Source organism: Bactrocera latifrons, unplaced genomic scaffold (genome assembly GCF_001853355.1).
Source record: "Bactrocera latifrons isolate USDA-ARS-PBARC rearing strain unplaced genomic scaffold, ASM185335v1 scaffold_668, whole genome shotgun sequence".
Taxonomy (NCBI): Eukaryota; Metazoa; Arthropoda; class Insecta; order Diptera; family Tephritidae; genus Bactrocera; species Bactrocera latifrons.
This window is the reverse complement of record NW_017537343.1, coordinates 47,996-72,537: the sequence shown is the minus strand read 5'-3', so window position 1 is coordinate 72,537 and position 24,542 is coordinate 47,996. Positions and strand designations below refer to the sequence as shown.

The window sequence follows — 24,542 nt, the reverse complement described above, 5'->3', positions numbered from 1 at the left end:
GTACATTTTTAAGATAATTTAGATAATAAGTTTTAATATTTATTTTAATTTCTATAACACAAAAATTTGGCAAGCCGTAAACAGCACCCGCTGTTTTAAAAATCACTTGATCAAAATGGTTAACCAGTTAAGTTCTTCTTGATTTTACTCCAGCAACTTATGTTACTCGAGTCGTTGTCGTGTACCAGATCTTTGTTGTATTGTTCCCGAAGTAAGGGATCTGATGGACCCCAGTTGCTTACGGGTCTGAACGCACCATGGACTTTTTCGGTTAAACTTTCTCCTGGTTGGCGTATAATAGCCACTATTGCCCATATTGGAACTTGGAGAACACCCAAGGCAGTAATTGTCCAACCCAATGCTGAAATTGCAGACAAAATAAATTATATTTTTGGCATTTTAATTCTTATGTAAGAGTTTACAATGCACTTACCATACGCCCAGCTTGGATAATGAACATTGTTGTAGGTTAACGATTCATATGTCACATAAAAGTAAATTAGAATCAATGTCATAATGCCGGGTGTGATAAGTGCCCAACACCAACGCCAATAGTTGCCTACTCTATGTCCTATCATGAATTCGATGTCCGTGCATAGCCGATCCACGCCATAAACCCAACCCAAAACATAGAGCTCCAGTATGCCTAAAATCAGCGCGATCATAGAAGCGCCATAGAAGTCCACCAAAGTCAATATAAATTGGCCTCCCTAGAAGTGTATACGACAAACTAAACATAAGGAACTTTGTTATAACTGACTTTCTTACCGGTGTCACATAGGCTAACCCAATAAAGAAACTAATAACGGATATAGCCAAAGCACAGTGCCATTGCTTAATGTGGGGAAAGTTATCTCGTATTGCTGTTATGGTACATGATGTCATTGCTATGTTTGAACCGATGCCAAGAATGAAGAGCATCAGGAAGAACAGTACTGAAAATATTTGCGGCAACGTTTTGAATTTGGAAATCGCATCCGGGTACGAAATAAATGCAAGTCCGGTGCCACCTTTAACTACTGTGCCGATGTCATCCGTACCAATTTCATAGGCCAAATTACCCAAAATGCCAAATATGGTAAAACCCGAAATAAGGGATGTGAACGTATCCAATGTGGTGACAATCATTGCGTCGCGATGGATGTTATGATCAAACTTGTTGTACGAAGCGTACATGATTATGTTACCAAAGCAGACGGATAGTGAGTAAAAGCACTGAGTGACGGCGGCATACCAAACCTAAAAAATGATTACTTAGATTACATTGGTCAATGCATTCACGTATGTACACACCTTAGGATCCAGAATTTTGCTCCAATCGGGTTTTATAAAGAAGATTATGCCGTCCGCGGAACCTGGTAAAGTGACTGCGCGCACCAATAACACAGCCATGATTACATAGGGAAATAAAGCCAAAAAATACGAAGCTTTGCCTGAACTTTTCACACCTCTGTGTACAACCAAAAATATTGTTGTCCACGATACAAGAAGTCCTAACACCAGCTCCCAGTTCGGCAAACCAATACCGTCGTCAATGTTATCCTTCTCGCGCAGTACATCCTTGCTACAGTTATTCAAGTTTGATTAAATCAGACAAAAAATTAGCTAATGATATTATTTTAATCCGCAACCCTTAAAAAAAACAATTTCCATAAACTCTTAGGTGTAACTTACACAAAATAAAATTCCGAACTCGAGATTATGCGCTTATTATAGTCCTTTGTTAGATTACTGTAAACCAAACTCCAATTGCCAGTTCGAACTGTGTCTATGAATTTGGCTCCATCGAGCCAACTACGAGGCGCAGAATCAAAACAATTCGATCCCCACTCCGGTCGACAGTAGGACCAGGGCAGCGGGTCACGGAATGATTGCACCAGATAGTATGCGATAAGTGCACATATGGACTCGTAATATGTAGCCAATAGGTATACCATGAAAGCCTGCCCTAAGCCAATACCTTGAACGTGTTAGATGCAAATAGAATGTAAATTTAAACAAGCGTGTACATACACTCTTGTAGATATGATATGAATATACATACATATGTGTTTTAGGGATATGAACTAAAAACGAAATTACAAGTTAAAAAAATAAGGTTAAAACTTAGAAAGCGGTATGCAATATGACAGCGACGTAATCTGCAACATCACCGAAAATGAATATACAATGACGGGTTTCAGGCACAAATCGCATGGAAGAAAATATTATAAAAGGAAACTAAATTTTTTATAAGCGAATTAAATGAAGACATATGGTTGTATACTTACATATATATTAGCCGATTGCACAACTAGGGCATTTCCTCAGTATTTAGTTTATATAGTATATTTGGCAGTAGAATATATACATTGATATATAATATATGTAAGTAATAAGAAGTAATAAAGTTACTGATGATATCTCAGTCGCATGCGATATATATTTTTTAGTTAATTGCATGATATTATTATTGTTGATGATATTTAGTCTCATGCGAAATATTTTTTTAATGGCAAGTGCTTACAATGACGAACATTGTAAAGCGGTAACAGATAGCTGATAGTTGAATTTTGTAAGAATTATATTTTTTTGTTTACAAACTAATTTGCAGACAATCGCAAAAGTCAATTTACACTTCGGGTTGGGACTTACGAATTTAGAGCAAACATTTACACGCATACAAACGCGCAATAATGTATTTTATATTTGCATACGCCCTCCAATAAAAAATTTAACTATTCACAAAATAGGTTTAGAACTATTTCTTTTTTTATTAAAATTGCACTAGTGAGAAATGAGATTTACACAAATTTTTCGAAAGCGGGTTCACCGTAGAATCTCATTACGTCGGGCAATCAATTTTTCTCTGAAAAATACCGAGGATTTACACAAATTACAGATTAAAATGATTACAGGGAATATAAATTAAACTAGTAAGGTTTGCTTCTGTTCTGAAGCAGTTAGTAAGTGGTATATAAAGCAGTTTATATTCGTGATTAGTTGAAGTAATTGTCTGGTGTTTTATTTGTTTTGACTATATATTTATCTTCCATTTGATTCACATTATAAACAATTAAGAAGGACCTATTGGGAACCACTGCAAGGAGTCTCCTCTTTAGGAGTTATCTGTGAATCCGAAGTAGCCAGCTGAATTGCTTTTGCTTGTTGCTATTAGTTTAGTTTAGTATTACTAGTATTAAAATGAAAATTACAATAGAAGTTTATTCTAAAAAAACACATCTGTGTTTTAATCGCGGTTTGAGTCATGACTTCTTAATTCTTATAGACGTGAGTTCGATTGTTTACATTTTAAACTTTCAATCACAAAACCGATTTACATTATCGTTTTTCTTAATCAACCTATTTTTTAATGCTTCGTACACACATCCAAACATGGTCGAAAATATAGAAAAGTGAAGAAAGGAAAAGAATTGTCTCTTCTCTGAACATCGCGATACAAAATTCTCTCTTTTGGTAAAGTGCTGAATCATTTTTCCGACAGGGTACTTATGCAAGTTGTTTTGTGAAAATATTTCAATTTGACATGTCGGCTCGAAACAATTTTTATTGATTAATTAAATCGATTTTATTTATGAATGTCTCACGCAATAACTGTAAAATCAGCATCAGATACATATGCATTTCAAATGGGGCTTGATTACAACTGAATACCAAGGAAATAAGCGATTTGAATGGATGACAGGGACATTTTTGAAAGCACAAATATAATATATCTTACTGAGCATGTCGGTTAGTAATACATACACAATCTTACTGTAATTATTTAAGAAACATATATGATATTAAACTTACATAAAGTACAACTCTGCAGATGAAATGGTTTTGGTATGATGAGGCATAACACTCGCGTTTATGAGCGTACTGACATTATGTAATGTGTTGTCGTTTACTACTGATGACACTCCAGTTGAAATTTCTATTATGGGTTCTGGCACGGGCATTGTGCCAGATGCAACGCAGGCTTCACTCCATGCATCGTCACAGACTGTCCACGGTAACGGGGATTTGAATGAATCAAACAAATAGCGTACAATCATGCCCATAATGGCCACATAGTAGGTGGTCACAAACGAAATGGACAACACTTGACCAATGCCAATACCTTTCAAATGATCAGAAGCATTCACAAATATGAGAGGAAATTAAAGTATTACATGGTATGACAAATTTCACAAAGAATTTACGAAGAAAATTACGAACGTATCTATTAAAATAATTGGATTTGAAAGAAAAACATGCCTTGATATAGGTATATACATACATGCATATGTACACATACGTACGCATGTATATACGTTTAGTTGAAAATTGATTTCATAAATACAGGTAGTGGTTCCGTCTTCAAAACAATAAACTATATCGCCTTCCGGTATATTATCAACTATGTTCATATCCTGGCGTTCACTAGATGTATGATCTATACGAACACAGCACCTTTTTCTAACCTAATTACAATTTGTGAAAGTCACAGGAACTCTTTCCGAGTTCCATCGCGGAAACGGTACTTAAATATATCTATTTATTTCAAATACGTAGATACCTACAGTTCATTCGGATTATGACCTTGTAACTAACAAAACAAGAGTTTGTTTTACTACATTAAGTCGGCTGTCTTTAGATACATACTATGCCTATAGATCTCGTCTGTGGTCAATGCTATCAAGAAGTAGCTTTAAAATCAACTAACATAACTGATAGATGTTAAAGGTATTGTAAATGTACACATATTGAGTTTCACCCCTTTTAAAATTAACTCTACAATATACTTCAACGTCATTATGGCGATTAGAAAGCACTCTAACAGTAAAACTTTCCCTTATTGGGCATATCTTTTGAGGCTACGTAGTAAAGATTTGCTTGAACAAAAAGCGGTAAAGATGATGAAAGTATAAAACTTGCTTTGTAATTAAAATCTCTACATGAAATATCGAGTATCATACAATCCCTTAGGTAGTGCTGCTGTCATGCATATTTCTTTCTAAGGGCATTAGATTCGGTGCTGTGTTATTAGTATAGCATATAAAATTGTCTTGACTCTAAATTTTAACAATGATAAATGATTAAAGGAGAATATTTCATTAAATAAGTTAACTTTTCCGGAAAACCGTACTACATACAATCAAATTGATATAAAACAGTTTCCTTCAATTTGTATGCTACATTTTGAATTTAATTCTGTTAACTTGTATCTAAACTTTTTGTAAGATACATATGCATAAAATATGTATTATATTATATAACTACGTACGCAAGCATGTACTCCAGCTAAAATTCATAAGATACAGAGACAAATGAATATAGTTGTAACTAAAAATGCTTTCTTACCCTTCATCGCTGGACACAAGTTGAATACTTTCACTGATCCACTGCTTGAGAATTGTCCTATCGCCATTTCCAAATAATAAATTGGCTTACCGATTAAAAATAATACTATTAGATAAGGTATTAAGAAAGCACCACCGCCATTATCCAGCGCCGTAAAAGGAAAACGCCATACATTCCCCAGTCCCACAGACATGGCAATACAAGAGAAAAGAAACTCTACACCTTTGCCCCACGTGGCGCGTTCATTCTTCTTAGAATCATTTTCAGATAGCTTCTTTTTGAACAAAAACAAAATTTGTTTTGAGTTTTATTTTACAACCATAAAACAGCAATACTTACTGCCTCTTTATCCGAATTTCGCAAGGCTCTCGATTGGCCGCGTGCAGATTTTCCGTCATCTCCAATAAAGGCTGGATTTTCATGAGGTATCTCCATTGTATATGTGTAAAGAAAGTGTTCTAGAAGTAAAACGTAAATGCATGAAACTCAAATAACCAAAAAACGAATAAATAATTTTCTTGTTTAAACTAGTAAAAGTTGTTGAATTCCGAACCATTCCTTAATATTTTCTTTATATTTTGGCTTCCATTAAAGTCCAAAATTTCTATATTGGATTAGCGTCTGGTGACTGTAATGGACAATCTAATCTTGTTTTCATTGGGTAGAGAATCTACTTCTATGTTTCGGATCGTTGCCTTATTTTTACCGTGAAGCTTTTCAGTAAAACCTTTTTATAAAATTTTATCTTTCTAACGGTGTTCAATTTTTCTATGAAGCACCTCAAAACCAAATTAATGAGAAGAGAGATACACCCTTTTGAATTTATGTTTGTCCCTTTCTTAGACATACACGTATGAAGGGGTTTAACAATACAAAAGTTGACGCATCTGTAGATATTACAAAAAGGTTTAAGTATAGTACAGCTGTGTTTAATACTACATCTAATTTAAATACTTTTTTAACTACTCTTAGACTGGACAGTGGTTTCATCTCAAACAGGCAAACGAAATCTTTGTCCTCACTGTAAGATGATTAGTGATTCCTTCCTCTTTCTGGTTAGTCATTTACATTTCCAATTTCTCCAAAATGGTCGACCACCTCTTCCAAAATGTACAACTCGTATTTAAATACTTCGCAGTTTTTTAATAGTCCATTTCGAATCTTATGAATGCTTCGTTAGAAAGGTGCTTCAAAACGTTAGTTATACTGAGCATTCACGACGGCATCAACATAAGGAGATCGAAGAAACTTATCGAATTGGACGCGTCAGTGACCACACTGGAACAAGAGTTCATTTACAAAAAGAATAAAACAGCTTTTGTCTCGAATTGATAGCGTAAAGAAAAACCGTATTTTTAAAAAGTATTTGTAAATGTTTGTTATTGTTTAATTTTATATGTTATGTGTAAAATTTTTATCACGAATGCACAGTCGACGATTATTACCGCCTGAATGTAATAAAATAAAAGTATTTATTTGTAAACTCCCACTTATTTGCACGCAAATATTATTCTCTGAATTATACTCTACAATTTTTTATCGCCCTTTGGGGGGAATTTTCTTTAATCCAGTTTGTGATTCATCTCTTTTGTTTAGAAGCAAGATTTGTTATTTTTCAATATCATACTGATTATTTTATCATTAAATGTTAAACGATGAATGCTGCTTATATATTATAATACAATAGGTGTTTTACAATTATTGCCTTGAGCGCGCTTAAACTTGCACATTATGGTATTAGTACTGTGATAAAATACTCTATGTTCTTATAAATTATACGCGTATGGTGCCATGATGATGGCCATATGATTCATTGTGTGATAATATGTATAATTATACTCTCGCAACAAAGTTGCTAAAGAGAGTATTATAGTTTTGTTCACGTAACGGTTGTTTGTTAGTCCTAAAACTAAAAGAGTCAGACATAGGGTTATATATACCGAGTAGAGTTGAAATCCGGATGTCTGTCTGTCCGTTCGTCCGTCTGTCCGTCCGTCCGTGCAAGCTGTAACTTCAGTAAAAATTGTGATATCATGATGATACTCGGTGCACTGGCGCCATAAGAAGGTTAAGTTCGAAGATGGGCAAAATCGGTCCACTGCCACGCCCACAAAATGGCGGAAACCGAAAACCAATAAAGTGTCATAACTAAGCCATAAATAAAGATATTTAAGTGAAATTTGGCACAAAGGATCGCATTAGGGAGGGGCATATTTGGAGGCTAGTTTTTTGGAAAAGTGGGCGTGGCCCCGCCCCCTACTAACTTTTTTGTACATATCTCCAAAAACTACTATAGCTATGTCAACCAAACTGTGTAGAGTCGTTTCTTTTAGGAATTTCCATACACATTTCAAAAATGGAAGAAATCGGATGTCAGAAGGAAGCTGCATCTAGGCTTTTTTTAAAAATTGAAAATGGGCGTGGCGTCGCTCACTTATGAACCAAAAACCACATCTCAGGAAGTACTCGGCCGATTTCAATGAAATTCGGTATATAATATTTTTTTAACACCCTGATGACATGCACCAAATATGGGTGAAATCGGTTCACAATCACGCCTGAAATCTCGATTATCGCTTTATCATGCGAGAGTATAAAATGCTCGGTGACACCCGAACTTAGCCTTCCTTACTTGTTTTTTGCATCTATTTATAGTCCCTTTTTGTCACAAAGTAGAATTATTTTTATCGGCTTCACTTAAGGGGGTATTCTAGTCTAAAATTTGGAAAGACAAAAGAAGACTATTGTTTAAATGAGTTAAGCATCCACCCCCTGTACCCGGTAAAACTGGCGCATCCTAATGCAACAGCGCAATTCACCACAGCTGATTACTACAACACAACTCTCCACATATGTACCACTAAACGAAAATGATGAAGAGCAGGATAGGAAACTTGTTACGTCCACAACAATTCGTACTAAACAATTCGTTCTAAACAATTCGACACATACACTTCGATTATCATCGTTCCGCCTGCACCGACTTACAGCGATCCAACGCATTCTATCTCGATCTTACGCGAGATATTTTCGCAAAACATAGTACTGTAAACAAACGATAACTCTAAATAAATTGTAACTTTTAAATAAAAAACCTTTTTTTCATTTGAAACACTCGCGCGAGTGTGAGTGCATATTGAAATCATTAAATTGGGTCGTTAAGTGTTCAACTATTACTCGTAATTCAATAGTTTTGATATTCAAAAATATCTCCCTGAAAGGGTTTCTCAAATTCTTTCCGAAGTTATAGCGGTTTTAGTGTTCTGGATATTTTTTTTTAATTGGATAAAATAAAAAAATAAATGAAGAAATCTTTAATTTTGCAATTATCTTCCTTGTACTAATCGACGTGATTGTGAGTTGATTCAATTTCAATTCAATTTGGTATTTGAACTCGGACATAAATATCGTATACTTATACGCAATATAATAAGTATGATGGCAAAATCTAACTTCTTTTAAATTAAAATAGGAACCTATTAAACGTTTTAGCAGAAATATAAATCTCTTCCAGTATACAAATTTTAATATTTGAGTGGACTTACCTTTCTTTTCTGTATCTTACATATCTCAAAGCATACTGAGATAAAACTGCGAATATTAAGTATTTATTTTCGTTGGAAACATCCGATTTTTTAATTTAATTATTTTATGCCAAAGATCGATTACCTGTTAATATTGCTACTAAATGAGATACAAAAAAAGTGTATGTATGACTCATTACAAAAAAAATCGATTATACAAGATACATTCCAAAGTAAACAGGACTTAAATCAAAATATTCAAAATAGTTTCCTTCTGCTCAATGCAGCTTTTTGCACGGTCCAAAAGCATGCCGAACGGTTTCCATCTAATTTTAAGTCTGTTAAAATAAGGAATATTTTTATATGTAGTATATAGAGATAATTCTATAGATGAAAATATCTTATATCTTACACATTTACCAACTTTAAGGCAACGGAATGTTTGAAATATTTATATTGCGAACTAGCTGACCCTGCAGCCGTTGTCCTGCGTGAAATGTAATGTAGCGCAGCTTGATAAACAAAATTTTTTGGTTTCTGTCCTCGTGCGTAAATGTATACAGAAGATGCGTTTCCAACTCGTGAACACGCCACGTATGTATATCAGGCCGTGTGAACAACATAGCATTTCTAGATTTATGCCACACTCATTGTCATCGCAAATGCATTTTCCCTGGAAATTGAATACGTTTGAACTGAAATGGCTGTCCCCTAGTATTCGATAACTGCGTCACAATCAGTCTATACAGTTTCGGCGCATGAAGAGTGGGAAACATAATAATGACAGACCTAACTTTGAGACGCAAATGTTATTGCGGCATACCAAGCCTCTGCAAAGAATTTAGAAGTTCCGCTGGATAATTCACGGCTTCTTCATTGCTAAGTGTACGAACGCAAACCTCCCGAAATTTGACTTCGACTCTTCCTGTTTAAGTCATTACATTTTTATTTTGGAAGCTAAAATTGCACGTGCACGTGCAGATAAAAATTCGTGATGAGTTCATCTTTCGTTGAAGTGAATTGAAAAAAGGCTGGTGAAATTGATATCAAACCAGTGGAAGTATCAGCCAGAATTTGCCCATTTCCAATTCTTACGTCATTCAACAATGTCATTTCTTTTCATGTCCCGTAATTGACGCGAGGGAAGGCTGATATGTCGAAATGATCTTCATGAAAAGCGTGCGAACTTCAGTGGTTTACGAAGGCGCTACCGCATAGTATTATATATCGTTTGTCTCCAGTGATTATCATGTTTCAGCAATTGCAATTGCTGGCATGTTTCTCAAAAAGTTTCACACACCGTACCAACAATACGCAATGACTCAAATGAAGTTGAAGCGCGAGACGTACAACAGTCGGAAAACTTTCATGAATTGCAAAAGTAAATATCCTACAAAGCTCTTTATTGCAGTTCACGTATCGATTTGATACTTGCTTCGTATAATTCTGGATATATCTCTGGATCGGAAATTTCCGCAGAAATGATTTCATCAAATTGATCTGGTCTAACCACCATCCCCATCCAAAGAAGAATGTGTGCGTGCGGTAAACCCCTTTTTTGCTACTCAACAGAATAGTTCCATATTCTAACAGCATCATATGTACCAAACATTGCTTCAAGATAAAGTCCATCAAACATCGCAGCTGTTGTTCGAAAAGTGGTGCTGTGACATCTTGACAATCTCTTGCTGATTCACCGCAATCCATAATTCCGGACGTACATATGTCATCGCATCCTGGGAGTCCTTCTTGCCTTGCTTTGCCTTCGGCTGGCATATGTTGATGACAAAAAGAACGCCTACCGGTATTAGCGCGACCTCTTCGTGGCTTCGAAACAAATTTCAATCTGTAATTGATCACTTTGTGTGAAACACACATAAAGGTTTCACTGAAAAATTTTTAGTAATTTTTCTTTTGAATAGTCGGAATCAAATGGCAAGCGACCGAAATTGAACGATTCAAATAAATTACAAATCAAAATTAAGAAAAACAAAACAAACAAAAATGAAAAAAAAAAAAAATTATGCGCAATATGTATGTATATGGAAAAAAATTACTTTTTGAAATTGTCCAACTTTATGACTTTTCCTCATAAAAAGTATTAAGGTACTTTTATTTCTAAACCTTCCCCGATCCATAAGGAACAACCTCTGAAAATTTCATCAAGATTGGTTCAGCCGTTCCCGAGCATTAGCCTTGCTAACAAACAAACATTGATTCGTTTGTATGGAAAAACGAAAAGAGCTATTTTGAGAGGTTTTCCGGCAATTATTTGAATGTTCCTCACCGTAAAAACTTCAACAAACATTTAAAAAAAAGAATTGGGCAACTTGATCCATTCGATGTTGAGTTATGCGCTTAGTAGCACATTTTGCCAGCTAGAGTAATAATAATCCGATTTCATCCGTTTTAGGCAAAATGAAACACTGTAATTAGATAGAGATGATATTTATTTCTATAAGATATCCCACAGATTGACCGATATGTTAGATAAAAAGTCAGCCAAGGGCACTCCTCGGTATTTAAGGCGTGAACAGTTATGGTATTATTTCGGCAATTTGTAGAGCTGAAATCGTTCTCTCTAAAAACACTACTTGTGTAAGCTTTTATTCATATACATATATTCATTGGTGCTTGGTTTGTATACTGTAAAATGAAAGAATTATGTATATGCAATCTTAAATAATGTTATACTATGTGAGGTAGTTTTCGTTCCATTTCGGCAACTTTCTCATCGAATTTGCTTAAATTGTCAAGTATGGGTTATTACCTAAAGCTAAAGCCTAGCGTCTCTGACCCACTTATTTTAGTAATTTTCCTCACAAACTTTATAAGGCAAGTAGGAGGGGAAATAATCCAATTTCACTCCGCACTGTCTTGAGTTATTTAAAGATATGTACATTAAACATATTACCAAATAAAATTTTGTATCTCATTTGAGAGGTTAGCTATTGCACTTTATAAGATTTCCATAAAGTTAAAAACAAATGTTAGGTGAACAAATATACACTGGTCGGCATATATATTTTGACATGGCGATGCCTCAATTTCGGTTTGAAATTTTATTTATTTTAAAGAGAAAAGTATTTATGGATTGTACATAGTTCATTTAGTTCGGTTCTAATAATGCACCGGTACTTAGTTCAAGAGTCTAAAGGTCAAATGAATGCTATGACAAAATATATATGCCGACCAGTGTATAATACTCTTTAGCAACATTTTGTGAGAGTATAAAAATATATACATATAGGTGTACAAATGACGTGCATATTAATAAAACACGTATTTACTAATTTGCATTAAGTCGAGAGATTCTTGTCTGCGAAGTTATTAACTTTCGTTTTAACAAGTAAAAATCGACAAGAACACTGATATAATATGTGTCTGTATGTCAAAAATGGATAGAATCGGATCAATAATTTTCTTAGCCGTAATATATTTTGGAGCTTCCAGCTGACTTGATATCAGAGAATACATTAGTTACCTTAATAAAATTGCGGAATTATTTCTAATAACGGTGCCTAAAATGTAAGAAATTGGGTGACAACTTGCTTTAGACCCCATATAACTACCAAACCTTATGCACGGGCGCAGATTGTGGGGTATCCATTTTTGTGGATTGGGCATTTCCAATCGTTGGGCATGCTTTCGTTCGACCATATTTTACAAAGAAGCTGATTCATGCTCTTTATCAGTTCTTCACCGCCGTATTTCAATAGCACGGCCAGCAATCCATCGGAGAATGCTCCGGTCTTTAAACCTTCCGTTAGTCGCCTCATTTTTTCGTAGAATTTTCGAGCATTACCACTGTCGACCAGCTTGTCAAGCTCTTCATACTCACGCATTGTCTGTAAATGCGTCTCGCTTCCCTCTTACACTATCGATATCTATCCCATCCCGCACGTGATGTGGTCGATCATAACGTTGCGAGGTAGGCAGTATTATTTCTTTCCGTTGCCGCGCGGCACTCCTCATCGTACCAGCTATTCTTTTGCATATTCCGAAAACGAATGGTTTCGGTTGCAACTGTACATAAGGAGCTTGAAATGCCGCCCCACAGTTCCCTTATACCGAGGTGTTGACGAGTGCTCCCAGAGGGCAGGAGTGCCAGCCGAGTAGAAAATTGTTCAGCTATCTGTTTTGATTGTAGCTTTCTGGTTGGTGGCTTTTGATCCGGAGCCAGGTAGCTTAATGTATTTTTTATGCTGGAATCTTGTACTACAGACAACCATATTTCGGGCCCCGGCGAAGTCGATTAGCCTCAAACCACTTCTTACTACAAAAAGTTAAAGTGGCAAATTCTCTCTATAGAAATAATTCCAAATAATCAATTACTTCACGAATGGGGGACCATGTAGAATAGTAAATTTTCTACAAAACTATAAGATTTCCAATTTATAACGTTTTTTTTCATTGAGTTATATAATTCATTAGAAAGAAAATTCGCCTTAAAATTATGAAATTACAAATTAATGAACTAGATACGTTTTTCAAATGATTGGTGGTGAGATTTAAGTTTTTATATTTGATAATAAGAAAAAAATATAAAACTGTGAAACTGAGGATCTTTCCGTTAAAATTAATTAGGCTTGGATATATTTTCTTAGAGTTCTTTAAGAACCAATTTTTCAGAATACCAAGCAAAAAGAAATCATTTATTGACCCACCTTAATATACATATATATATATATATATTATTATATTTGCATATATATTTTAGGTCAAGTTAGCTTGAGCATAACTTTTCAAAACCCATTTATTATTTTGAGATTTACCTATTGAGATATCTAAAATTATTTTCAAAAAAAGAAGACGGGAGAAATTTCTACTTTTTAAATAAAAGTTTACAATATGCGAATTTTTGAAGTTGATTAAATAATACATAGTACATATGTATACTACAGTTTATCTCAGTAGACAATTTTATTGGCCATGTCATAAACCATTGTTAGACTGATTGCACATTTTAAAATTATTGTCGAGATAAAAGCATTCATAAACAAGTACATGCATAATTGCTATGCTTATTTATCATGTGAATGTGTACTTAAAGTTTTAGTGGCGTACACGATAAATATATCAAGGAGGTACTAGGTATACTCAGCATTTTCTTATAATTTCGTTTAAAATATTGAGGGAACATAATGGCTTTTCGAGGCAAATTCATATCTTTTCAGAATTAATTTGAATTATTTTCTTTTTTGGCCATTTATCCATAATTAAGGTCTACAAGCACTTGATTCCTCTTATAGCCTCCTGTTACACCAAGTTATTCGAAAGAGTACACAGAACTCTTTATACTAGTTTAAAAAAGAAATAATAAAGTGCTTTAGTCTGAAGTTGCACAAAATTTCATATTCAGCTGTTCAAATAGAGTGTGTCTGTGTAGACGGATATATGTTCAAAGTATCCACTCTACTGTCATAAGAGACTATACAGAAAGTACACAAGTGCATTTCTTTCTGCTAAAAATAAAGTAGTACTGGGGTAAAGAAGAATGCTTAGGCTGAAAAATTTAATTAATAAGGACGGACACAAATGCGCCAGTTGATTTTTTACCATGGTTGAGGGAGGCTTTGAAAAAAAAATCATCGTTTTTTCCATTTGCAAAAATTCGTTAATGTGATTCGTTTTGAGAATCTAATGATAATTCACTCAATTACATACTTCGATCGCTCAACAAAACTTTCCGCGTTTTTTGTGATTCATTTGCTAAGTACGGTTGCTACGAAATTTAATAAACCAATACTTCACCTTTGAATATGTTGATACAGATTTAACGCAACATTTATGCTACTGTGGTTTTGCAACCGCTGCGTTTTCAAAACCACTAGATAAGGGTACTCTGAGACCATCTATAGAATTATGATGATATTATATGTCACGCAACTTGGACAGAATTGCAGTAACAATATTACGATAGTACTCTAAGCCAAGAATACAGATTATGTTTATCACGATCTCTTGATCAGAGTAATAGGTATCCGCAACATAAGCAATGCTACTGGAGCGATATTGTATTGGGTATTACTTTTACGGTATTATTTGAATATCAGTGAAGCAGTTAGTACGTTAACAACATAAATATAATTAACTTTATACATATGTATGTATATATGTTCGTTAATTGTTCGTTAATTTTTGACCAAAACGAATAGTAAAGATGCAACAGTCTCCATATTTCCCAGACATGGCGCTAGGTGACTTTTTTCGATTTCCAAAAATAAAGAAAACGTTAAGGCACCGTCGTTTTAAAAGGTAGTGAAAATAGCTGAGAGAGCTACAAGTTACCTCAAAAATCAAGCTTGAAAAATATTCTGACGATTGAAAGAAGCACTGGGATAAGTGCATAAAATCAAATGGGCACTATTTTGATTGCAACAACATTGACATAGACAGATGAACACATTTTTTTTTCAAAAAATTAAAATTCCAGTCAAAAATCTGATATATAATCGCAAAAGTACTGTACTATAAAGAAAACAGCAATTGCTTCAGCTCATAAATTAATTGCGCATATGTACATATGTATGTACATACATACGTTCGTTTAATGTAATATTACCTGAAGAAATTTTGTTGCTGTCATTGTCGCTTCGTTATGTATAGTCAATTCACGACCGCGGGTCACATGCGTTGTTGGGCCCTAGTTTACTTACGCTGACACAGTGAATACCCGATCAGCAACATATTATGCAGCCAGCTCATACGTGGAACCGCTAGCAATAATACTAACTCTTGAACAAAGTAACAACAACAACTTATGGGTATACCAAAGTTCGAAATCAAGGAAATTGCATACGTCATACTGAGCTACTAGGTCTCGGTACTGTTGAGCAGTCATAGCCAGTTTTGCGCTTACCATACACTTACTCCCTGATATACATACATATGTACATGCATAACTACATAAGGACGCATACGTCTTATTGTATTGCATGTTGATCGATATATGCCAGACATAATTCCTGCTCCCTTATCCCTGATATATGCAGTATAAAGTCAACTGGAAGTTCGAAAGTCCTTGTTTTAGGTATGTGGAAGCTAAGGGAAGGCAATAGACGTGGTTGCAGTCCGATTTCGCCCATTTTCACACTGTTAAATAAGAATGTTAAGTATCGAATTCGGTTAGAATCAATCGAGCAGGTACAGAGGTATGTGATTTCACTTAAAAATTGGCGATGCCACGCTTATTGTCCTGTTTTTAAACCGGCTCCTATAAAGATGTCGCATACTATCTTAAGAGTAAAATTTAAAATCTCTGAAGTAGCACTTTCACATTGTCGGTAGTGGTTTTTGTGGGATTTATTATGAGCTAGTGTAGGTATTTTAGCTCGAACGGTTCGGGAATATTTTATACTTATGCTTTATGTTATGGTGATACCATTAGGTGACAACACTGTTATACTCTGTAGCAACATGTTGTAAGAGTATAATAATTAGAGATACATATATCAGCACAGTCGTATGTATGTATGTGTAATATGAGTACGTGAGGTGTTGTTGAATGTATAGAAATTGGCATTGACTTATGTATTTATTATTGTTTGTAGTACTGTACGTCTATTTTACTGCCTTTCATAATTGCAACTTGGAAATTCACTATTCAAAATTTAGATATGTATATTGATGCATACAAGGCTACTAGCATTGTAAATGGCAGGAATGTAATCATTGTTACGCTCACAGAAAAAATATACGATTTAAGCTAGGAAGATCCAATTTTGTAAAACTAGAACCTAGAACTCTTTGCCTGGTCGAGAGTACTAACCGTAGTTCGAATAATGACAAAGTTTAATGACATTTCATCCAATCGTTTTCAAATCTCTGTGTCATAGGTTGCCATATCATTTTTTGGATTCACACGGAATTATGTCGAATAGACCTTTTAACGTAATAAAGTAATCAATAAATAATATCTTTAATAAAATTATCCTTTCAATTGACTATGATTTCCTCCAAAATGGTCAACCTTTGTTTATTCATTAATCATTAAAAATTCATTACCACTATCATTAAAAAAAACTTCATTTTCTTTCTTTATTTAAATTTATTATGTATACAACATTTCACTTTTTTATTATAGCATAAGAAGTGGTCTTCACTAGACTACTAAACACTTTTATAAGTCAAACATTTACGGAATCTTCATATCCTAAAGCAACATCCGGGTAAATTTCTTTTTCTGCATTTCATTCTTTTGTTAAAGAGAGCAGAATGATGATATGGCACTTATACATACATATGCAAATGTTTGTGTATACCGGATATTTTCACTGAATTAGTGACGTTTAAATGGATCGAGTTTAATTCTTTTTAATATTTTTAATTTTGATTTAACTTTGCACTAACAATAGTTAATAGTTCTTCGAATGCAGTTAGCTTTTGATGTTGCTGAATAAAGTATTGACTTAATGCAAATGAACAGTGCTACCTTATGACTTCGCCAAAATATATAGCTATGTATTCGTACATATTTGTCATTCTATATGTGTATATGTACAGTGTAGTTCAGTCACCTAGTTAAAAACTATTTTACTATACGAAAAACTGATTTTTTTACAAATTGATGTACTACGAGATGAGCTACATAACTGCCACATTAATTTAAATATTTATATACTCAAGAGTAGAGTGATATTTTGAACATTATTCAAGTCTTCCGTGTTTTTATCAAAAAATTATTAATGATCCATCGTTGAAAACTTGAACCTCTTTTCACTGCAAGACTTACATGTACATATTATATCTGATAATGAATATAGACTTTACCAGTAGACACACACCAATGCATATGGTACATAAGCAAACTTATACTTCGTATTATATGTGTATATACTTTAAGCATATATTTACAATACATAAATTCTAACTCTTTTAGTGGAAATCTAAAATGGTTAAGCCTTGGCAATCGCCGGAATAGTAATTAACATTTTCATGTGTATGTCCGCTTAACCATTTGAAGTACACATGTTGCAACAACGCGCTACGTCAGTGCAATTCATAGAGTAAGTGTTTAATTAATGCAAATCTATTCAAACCTCTAGTATGTGGTTATTAGCTAAGAACCTGAAACTATTTGTTGTGCTTATTAAGGTATAAAACTATAATTGCTAACAGTATTCGCATAAATCGCGCATTGACGACTCACCTTCTGCTCCTAAGTTTTGTTGTTATGCTTCGCTGCTTCACGGCTAACCTCAGCACTTCAATTCACAACTGACTTTTCTTTTTGTGCCGGTGGTATTATTGGTGTTGGCTTGGGTAAACCTTACGCAAAGCCAAAGGAAATGTTAAACAAACACACGGTTATTGTGGAACTGGTTGAAACCGCTTCAAACTGAAACACACAATTACATTTCAATCAATACGTAATAAGTATGTGATAAACTTTATGCACAGGCGTACGTAAATATATAATTTTATGTTTTGAATTTATTGAGTCAATCTTTCTTTATTTTATCTTCATATTATTATGTCGTACGTAAATATGGACATAATTCAATTTAGAACTGAAAATTTAACAACGGCACTAGGAAAATATGCTGTTCATCGAAGAAATTAAAATTTTTGTATTTTCATATTTATAATATTTGCACAATTTTATTTAATTTTACTGCATTGGAGTTTTAATATTCGCGAGTTTGCTTTCGTTGCATAGTTTACCGTTCCACTACTCGTTACTGCAGACTGTCAGGCCCGGCAGCCAAAACTAACTGAGCACAGATTTTTCTCAGCCAACATTTTTATAGCCAACAATTTTGCGCCTCTGCTCATTTGAGGAGTCGATCAGTGTTTACCTTGCCAAACTCAGTGAATCAACGGGCACCTAAGTCGGTATCGCACACGGCGTGTAAGTATTTTAATGAGAGCGTTAATAAAGCATCATCAATGAAGGGAACGGAATACTTTTGATATAATGCCGATAAAGAAGTGTGTGCTTTTAAACTTCCTCTTGAAAGCTCCGCATTAAATATTATATTCCAAAAGCTTGTCAAATTAAGTTTGAAGTCTAGTGTAGTAAAATGCGCTACCGTTTACAACATTCTTCTGGCGTGATTGTCGGCAATCTTAAAATTAGATCAATAAAAAGAAAAAACAATGATATTTTAAGTATTTCTCTCCTATTTAGTAGTGATGCCTTTCCCGAATTTATCAGCTATTTATTTCTTATTAAAATATATACTAGTGCGAGTATATTATCTACAGAGCAACTGTATACCAAAATATTGGGTAGTCGGAAAAGTTTTTTCGTATTTATAATCAAACTTCAACTGATTTATTTTTATACCGTGAACAGGGTACATTAAGTTTGCCACGGAGTTTGTGACACCCAAAAGAAAGCGTCGGAGACTCTACAAAGTGTATATTTCAATGATCAGTACGTTGAACTGAGTCGACTTGGCCATGTCCGTTTGTCCATCTGTCTGTTTACAAACCAGTCCCTCAGTTTTTAAGATATCGTTTTAAAATTTTGCAAATGTCATTTTCTCTTCAAGAAGCTGATCATTTGTAGGAACTGTCAATATCGGACCACTATAACATATACCTGCCACACAAACTGAACGATCGGAATTAAATTCTTCAATAGAAAAGTTTCACATTTGACAATGTATCTTCACAGAAGTTGACACAGGTTATTTTCTAGGACAACAATGTTATCGCCGAAGAAATTGTTCAGATCGGTTAACTATAGCATATAGCTGCCATACAAACATGATCGGAATCAAATGCTTGCATGGGAAACGCCCTCATTTGGCGATATATCTACACAAAATTTGGTATGAGTTATTATTTATAGAAGTAATGTAATTTCGGGAGTAATTGTTCAGATCAAACCGAACGATCGGAATCATGGGCTTGTATGGAAAATTTTCGCATAAGACGTGGTATCTTCACGAAATTTGACATGAATTACTGGAATTACTGCATGGAAAACTTTCTCATTTGAAGAAATGTCTTCACGAATTTTGGTATGACTTATGAAATAATGTAATCTGGGAAGAAATTGCTCAGACCGGTTAACTATACCATATAACTTCCAAACAAACTGAACTATCGGAGTCAAATGCTTGCATTGGAGACTTTTTACGACTTTAACGAGATATATCCTGCAAAGGCGTCGTGGTTTATTCTCTAAGGCAACGCTACAATAGTTGAAGAAATTTTGTAGGTCGGATAACAAAACCGTCCATACAAACTGAAAAACCAAAATTAAATCCTTATGTGACAAGAAATCTTCATGAAATTTAGTATGGATTATTGCCCAAGATATCACTTTAATCTTCAAAAGAATTGTTAAGGTTGGACTCTATACAAACCTACCAATCATAATCAAGTTCATATATGGGCAACTTAGACTAAATATCATCACAAAATTTGACATGAATTACTTTTTTCATTAAATAGCGATCCAATGCAATGTAATATAGTTTGAAGGTGTAACGGAACTAATTAATATTCGACATTATTTTTTTATATTGTAATCGGAATTAACCACTATACAAATAATATATTCTAAACAAATCGGTTATTATATAATTACTTTCCAATTTGAGCTTTCAATAAAAGTATATTAGTAATAATAGAGCACTAATTTTTTAAACATAATTATCATGTTTTAAAACTCTAATTAACTAAAGATAGTCGATGGGTAGGTAGAAAGTATAACTGAGGTATAAAAAACCTCTACAATGCCTCTTTTGTAATTAACGATTTTATATTTTTACTAAAATATATTGATGAATTTTCGCATGGCTTAATGTCTACGACAATGATACAGGGAAATTTTACAATTATATCATATAGCTGTCTTGTAAACTGACAAGAATATATGTATATGGCATTAGTCATATAATAAATCAATCCTAATTTTTCCAGATATGCTATTATTTATTAATATTAATACAGATGATTATGAATAACTAACATTGTAAGCATAATTATCCAACCCTAATTAACTGATGGGTGAGTAAAAAACAAAATCTAGCAGAAGATAATTTTGTAAACATAATTGTCCTGTTTTATAACCCTAATTAACTGATAGGTACGAACAAAACAAAATATAGGTAAAAAACAAAGTTGGAAGGTTAGGTAAAGTGTAACCAGGTAAAAACAGGAAGGATTTTACATTTAGTGTTCTAAAAATGTTATAAATAGGGTGTAAACATAACGGGTTACTTCAGTTTAAGCGTGCAGCTTAAACTTTGAACAACGCAAGCAACTTTGAAATTTATCGAAAAAAAATCCGTTTTTCTTTAATTACCATTATTTTTTGGAATGTATTATTTATTTATTATTAGTTTTTAACTCTTAATTCTTACACCCTGAACAAGGTATATTAAGAAAAGAAGACGCCGGGAACTTTCTTTGATATGTACGCATTGTTTATAAAAAGGGCCTACTGAAAAATGCGTGTAAAAAATCTAGAAAAACGTCAGACCTCATCAAAGTTCATGCACTCGGAAGATGCTAGAAAATTTTTTTTACATGTCACCGAAGCTTCCGTCTTCGGACCAAAAATATAATTTCTGCAGCACCACCTTGTATCGGATTTTCAAGCAAAGTAAATTATCAAAAAGCTGCCTCTCAGAAGTCTTGAAGTTTCCCGATATTCTTCCGGATTTAACTTGCCTGGGGCAAATGCTAAAATCCCCGAGAATCCCATTTATGCGCATCATATCCTTAGGATATGAACGATAATGTGCTATTCGTGGAGCAGTAGTAAATATCCCGGTTTCTGTTGTAGAGACAGTCACCATGCTGCCACGAAGATTTGACAACAGCCATATTATTCAAGTGCAACAAAGCTCTACGTTAAGCACAATCAAATGTCAAATGATTGGCTGGCAAATGTAAGGAACGAGGAAACTGTGCCATTTATTACTGATCCTGCAGATGAGGTAGCAGTAAGAGACCTGCTTAATGCTCGTGAGGAAAATGTACAGGAAATGGAAGAGGAATTCAATCCAGGAGGCGTATCAACACTACTGAGACAAGCAATAAAGGAAATAAATGCTGGGAATTTCTTTATTAAAAAAACTGCAGCACATCGGAAACAAATTCTTTATTATTCATGTGCACCTGAAACGCCGCTTGGAATATCAGCAAAATTTTATGACGGAGGCAGTGCAACCAGCGAAAAAATTGCAGGCACTGAATTATCTGTTGGGTACAGAGCTCTACGTTAAGCACAATCAAATGTCAAATAATTGGCTGTCAAATGTAAGAAACTAGGAAACTGTGCTATTTATTACTGATCCTGCAGATGAGGTAGCAGTAAGAGACCTGCTTATTGGAAGAGGAATTCATCAACACTACTGAGACAAGCAATAGAGAAAATAGATAAATGCTGGGAATTTCTCCATTAAAAACAAGAAAAGACGTTAACTTCGGTTGCACCGAACCTAAATACCCTTCACAGGTGCATTTATGTTAGTAACTATATGTTCAGTTTGTATGGAAGCTATAGTTAACCGATTGGAACAATTTCTTCGGAGATTACATTATTGCCTTAGAAAATTATCTATACCAAATTTCGTGAATATGTCTTGTCAAATGTGAAAGTTTTCCATACAAGAACTTGATTCCGATCGTTCAGTTTATATGGCAGCTATATGTTATAGTGGTCCGATATCGGCAGTTCCGACAAATGAGTATCTTCTTGAAGAGAAAATGGTGYTTGCAAAATTTCAAAACGATATCTTAAAAACTGAGGGACTAGTTCGTATATATACAGACAGACGGACAGACAGGCAGACGGACATGGCTAAATCGAATCAGCTCAACATASTGATCATTTATATATATACTTTATAGGGTCTCCRACGCTTWCTTCTGGGTGTTACAAACTTCGTGACAAAATTAATATACCCTTTTCAGGGTATAAAAACTGCAGCACATCTGAAACAAATTTGTAAACGAATCAAAATAACAGCTCAAGAAGCAGCTTAAAATATTTTGGGACCGTATTTATCGAAGGCGAGTAATGGAGAGATATTTATAAATACATCACATCCAAACAAACGAGTAAGGATGCTAAAGCGAGTCAAACGAGAATTGTATGCTTCACAAACTCTACGGACATACACATAGCCAATAAAATCTCACCTGACGCATTTTTTTAAGTGAAGTAAAAACACTATGTTAGTAGGCAATTCAGTTTAAATTGTTTACATGTATGTATTTTTTCCTTATATTCTTAAGTTCCAACTGCAAGAACAAAAATATATATCTACTTTCATTTTTATGATAACGGGATTTTAGTGTAACGACAAGTTAACATAAGCACCACAAAGTCTGCATTCAGTTTGCTTAAATTAGAAATAATGAGAAGAAATTAGTCTGTCGGAAAGAAAAATTATCATTAAGTTGTGGAAAGATGGTGAAAGTTTCAGAAAACTTGGGCAAGCTATTGGAAGATCGTATTCCTCAGTCTAGCGTGTAGTAAACAATTTCAAAAGAACACCGGAATTTTAACGTCAAACTCGTGATCTGGCCATCCAAAAATATTATCAATCCGGGAAGAACGCAAAATAATAAATATTGTGAAAGTTAACCCTCGAATTACGTCCACAAATATTATTGAAAACGTATATATAACCTTTAAGGAAATAATTTCTGCCGAAACTGCTAGAAAAGTGTTACGAAAAGCATGATATCATGGCAGAGTCACTCGATAAAAACCATATATTATATTCACTTGTAAACAGACGAAAGCGCATTGAATTTGATTATTTTAAGTGAGAATTTGAGTTTTAGAAAGCTGTATGCACAATAGGTGCCGCATTCGCTAACAATGGAACAAAAACATATTCGAATGCGCCTTTGGAGCGTTTTAAAAAAGATAAAGTCGGTTTTGTGCCGGATTCATCATTGTGGATGAATCTTGGGTCTATCACCATGATCTTGAATCAAAACAAGAGGCTAAAGAGTAGTGTGAACCTGGTTGTTCGGCTTCGAAACGAGTTCGTGTCTGAAAATCGGCCAAGAAGCTTATGGCATCAGTTTTTTGGGATGCGAGAGGAATTTTGTTTGATGATTACTTGGAAACTGGTAAAAAAAAAATTAATTCTGAATATTATTGCCTTTTGGACCAGTTGAAACAAAAAAATCCTTTTTCATCAGGACAAGGCACCGTGAATTACATGACACATTATTACATGAATTAATGTTCGAAAAAATAAATTCCAAAGAATGTTCTTTCGAATGATAATAAGATGCGAAGACTATAAGAGCTTTGTTTAGTACATGCTTGTAAGTCCATAAAATATACAGCTTTGTATATCAAAATTATCAGGATGTCGAGACGGGAAGCATGATTCCAATTATTTCCGAACATTGCTAAAATTTTTTACATGAATAGGAAAATGAAATAAAAGAAATGGCTTTCATTATAACGTGATCTGCCGTTAGTCGTCATATAGAATAGGGGAGTAAAATATTAATGCTGATATCAACAAGAGCCGTAATAAACGTTATCAGCATTCTACATAATTGTTCATTCTTGTATGTGACTCAGTCATTAAATGTTGATGTTTTTTTCCTACTTTTCATTAGGGTCTRGCATGCTGAAAGACCCTTTTTTATATTCTCGCAACAAATTTGCTAAAGAGAGTATTATAGTTTTGTTCACATAACGGTTGTTTGTAAGTCCTAAAACTAAAAGAGTCAGATATAGGGTTATATATA

General features: G+C 34.1%; 1 protein-coding gene across 4 annotated transcripts; it reads right to left on the bottom strand.

Annotated features, from left to right (window-relative positions):
• Positions 1–26: 26 nt before the first annotated feature.
• On the bottom strand, positions 27–18,582 carry LOC108975552 (sodium-dependent nutrient amino acid transporter 1). Of its 4 annotated transcripts, none has more exons than XM_018944105.1 (9): positions 18,519–18,582; positions 18,004–18,192; positions 5,668–5,786; positions 5,329–5,602; positions 3,796–4,105; positions 1,294–1,564; positions 769–1,239; positions 434–710; positions 27–361 (listed from the first exon to the last, which is right to left on the bottom strand). In XM_018944105.1, the coding sequence occupies exons 3-9, from the start codon at positions 5,761–5,763 to the stop codon at positions 120–122; spliced, it is 1,941 nt and encodes a 646-aa protein (XP_018799650.1). In that variant the 5' UTR covers positions 5,764–5,786; positions 18,004–18,192; positions 18,519–18,582; the 3' UTR covers positions 27–119. The 4 variants fall into 4 exon arrangements, with proteins under 4 accessions (XP_018799650.1, XP_018799654.1, XP_018799653.1 ...); XM_018944109.1 differs by lacking the exon at positions 3,796–4,105 and adding an exon at positions 1,675–1,960; XM_018944108.1 differs by having other exon boundaries at positions 5,329–5,599.
• Between the last annotated feature and the right edge of the window lie 5,960 nt (positions 18,583–24,542).

Coding starts and splice junctions, on each gene's coding strand:
- LOC108975552 (XM_018944105.1), bottom strand. CDS start 5,763: ATGGAGATACCTCATGAAAATCCAGCCTTTATTGGAGATGACGGAAAA. Junction 4,106..5,328: donor CTTGTGTCCAGCGATGAAGG/GTAAGAAAGCAT, acceptor ATCATTTGAAAG/GTATTGGCATTGGTCAAGTG. Junction 711..768: donor GGTTAGCCTATGTGACACCG/GTAAGAAAGTCA, acceptor ATACACTTCTAG/GGAGGCCAATTTATATTGAC.